The sequence below is a fragment of the Bactrocera latifrons genome, unplaced genomic scaffold, assembly GCF_001853355.1.
Source record: "Bactrocera latifrons isolate USDA-ARS-PBARC rearing strain unplaced genomic scaffold, ASM185335v1 scaffold_62, whole genome shotgun sequence".
Classification (NCBI taxonomy): domain Eukaryota; kingdom Metazoa; phylum Arthropoda; class Insecta; order Diptera; family Tephritidae; genus Bactrocera; species Bactrocera latifrons.
This window is the reverse complement of record NW_017537290.1, coordinates 1468727-1471116: the sequence shown is the minus strand read 5'-3', so window position 1 is coordinate 1471116 and position 2390 is coordinate 1468727. Positions and strand designations below refer to the sequence as shown.

Sequence of the window (2390 nt, the reverse complement as noted above, 5' to 3'; positions counted from 1 at the left end):
ATAAAACTTTACACAAATACGGTATTTGATGCGAGAGTATAAAATGTTCGGCGACACCCGAACTTAGCCCTTCCTTACTTGTTTAATAAATGTTTATTCGCTTTATTTTCACAATTTCATATATCAAGTGGCGCACAAATGGCAAAAACAATATCCTAAAAATCAATACTCTTTGGGCTTATGGATATGGATTTCGTGTTAATTTTCCCTTTCCCGGTCCCGATGAGTCACGCCGTAAATACTTTAAACGCGATGTGCTACACTCACTCGAGGATGTCCTAAACGGGTTTGTATATTCGGATAAATATTGAATTATACCATTTTACTTGAATATTTTTGTGTGCTTAGACACGGCTTGGATGGACGGGCCTGCTTGTTGAAGTCATATTGTACAGCAACTTTGGATGTAGACTCAAATATTAGTGGCGGTATGCTCTWTAAAATGCTGAAGCTGATTTTTACGTAAGTAAATTGAATTGGGTTTTTATGTCTTCAAGGAAAATTCGTTTGCTTTAAGTGGGTTGGTTTTTTAACTTGACGGATTAGGCTGAGTTGAAATTAGCTTTTCGATGAATCAAACGTGGATATCGAAATAAATCAAAGAAATGTGGCGGTAACTCATAATTATTAATCTGAAATGATTAAAATAATTTTTTAGTTTGTATTGCATTGTTCTTGGCATGTGTCAACTTTGACCCACAAAGATTGCATAAACAAGTTTATACATTCATTTAGTTCTCTCATATCAAATATGAGTATCTCTTGCTGTTGRCTTTCTGTTATTTATATCAGTTACTAATATCATAAAGTTAGTCAAACACTTTCAAATAATTTTTTYTWAATTCATTAGCGAATGAGCTGTCTYTAAGCTCTTAAGTTTTGTTTAGATAATTATTTWACATTTGCTGAAATATCTAATCTGACATCCAAAGTGTGCTGAGGTCATAAAGTTAAACTTTGACAATGCAATTAGAGCTAAGTCTCTCACTTCCATAGGCATGCCATTAAAAATTGTCATATAAATTGAAGGAGCACTTAACGCTCTTGAATTAAGTTAATTACTAAAGCAGAAAACGTTCGGAGTGCAGGTGAAATACGATGGTAAATTTGCAAATTGCAATAAAAGAATTGACACTGAAAATTTGACCAACTTTCTTTACAATTTATGTTCTAAATATTAACGTATATATGCAGACTACGGCTTACGAAAATTTGCTGAGATTTTTATATGTTAAAAGGCCAAAACTGTTTTCCTTAAGCAGACTTATAGAAGGAATTTGGAGTGCGCCACATCTTGATAATTGAAGAAAACTGTCAACATAACCTTCATTTCATCCACAAACGAAACTTGTTTAGACCAAGGTTTGTTGGCTTCAGCTGACCTTTCCCACGATATTCGGCCGATTGATTGTCTGTTTCCGGGTCGTAAGCAWAGATYCAAAAYTCATAGCAATAATACGTTCAATGATATTCTGGTAGTCGGAAAGCATTGTTTCACATTTTGGAACCAATCGCGCTTAGACCCAAATTATTTTTTTAAATGGTTCCACTGATCCTTCCGATACTCCAACGATACCAGCAAGATCTCTTACTGTTAATCGTCGATTTTCAAGCACCAGTTCCTTTACTTTTTATTGATATGTTGATCATCAGTTGATGTTGATGTCCGTCCTGGACGTAGTTTGTATGGTTTCTATGACTACTCTGAGCAACTTGAACTGGAAAGGTTATACGTAGGTTATGCGTACTAAAGCGGATTGCTTTATAGGGAGGCAAAAGAAAAACAAAAGAAATGAGTTTGTGGGAATTATAGTAGGATTCATTCTGAACAGTCTTGCTTAAGAGACTAAAACCGGTATCGAGTCAGAGATTTTTGAAGTTAAGTTYAATTTTTACGGTTTATAAAAATTTCTTCGTTCGTTTTTGAGATATCCGACTGAAATTTAAAATATACATAGCCTCTCGGAAAAAATCGTTCAGAATGACCCGCTCAAATATATACTTAGGTATATAGACACCTATAAAGGGTGCTGGTTTAAGGTGAGGAGGAGATTTTAGTCTCGTAAGCTGTCAAACTGAACACATATTTAAATATATAGTATATATTATGACAAATTACACTGGCTTAGAGCCATTTTGCGACTGTGATGTTAAAGGATGTTTCTTCAAAATTTTTTGTGGCTAAAACAGAAAATGCTGGCAAAAATTTCTGTAATAAAAGGATGTAGGGGCTAAACCATCATGCTGTTTCTGGTTTGTGTTAAAGCAGGGCGTTCACAAAGAAAGTGAAAAACAACTTCCTTAGTCTCTTAAGGGATTTACATGGGATTCCTCGGGTAAAAGGCGGCCTATTTTCAACATTTTTGTTTCTCGTATAAAAAATTAAATAT

General features: G+C 34.4%; 1 protein-coding gene across 2 annotated transcripts in view; it reads left to right on the top strand.

The window, feature by feature from the left end:
* Positions 1-2390, top strand: part of LOC108975159 — an 18455-nt gene that overhangs the window by 10324 nt on the left and 5741 nt on the right. For both annotated transcript variants that reach the window (XM_018943474.1, XM_018943475.1), the window contains exons 3-4: positions 129-286; positions 349-462. In XM_018943474.1, the coding sequence (XP_018799019.1) occupies positions 129-286; positions 349-462 (272 nt within the window). The remainder of the gene's footprint in view (positions 1-128; positions 287-348; positions 463-2390) is intronic.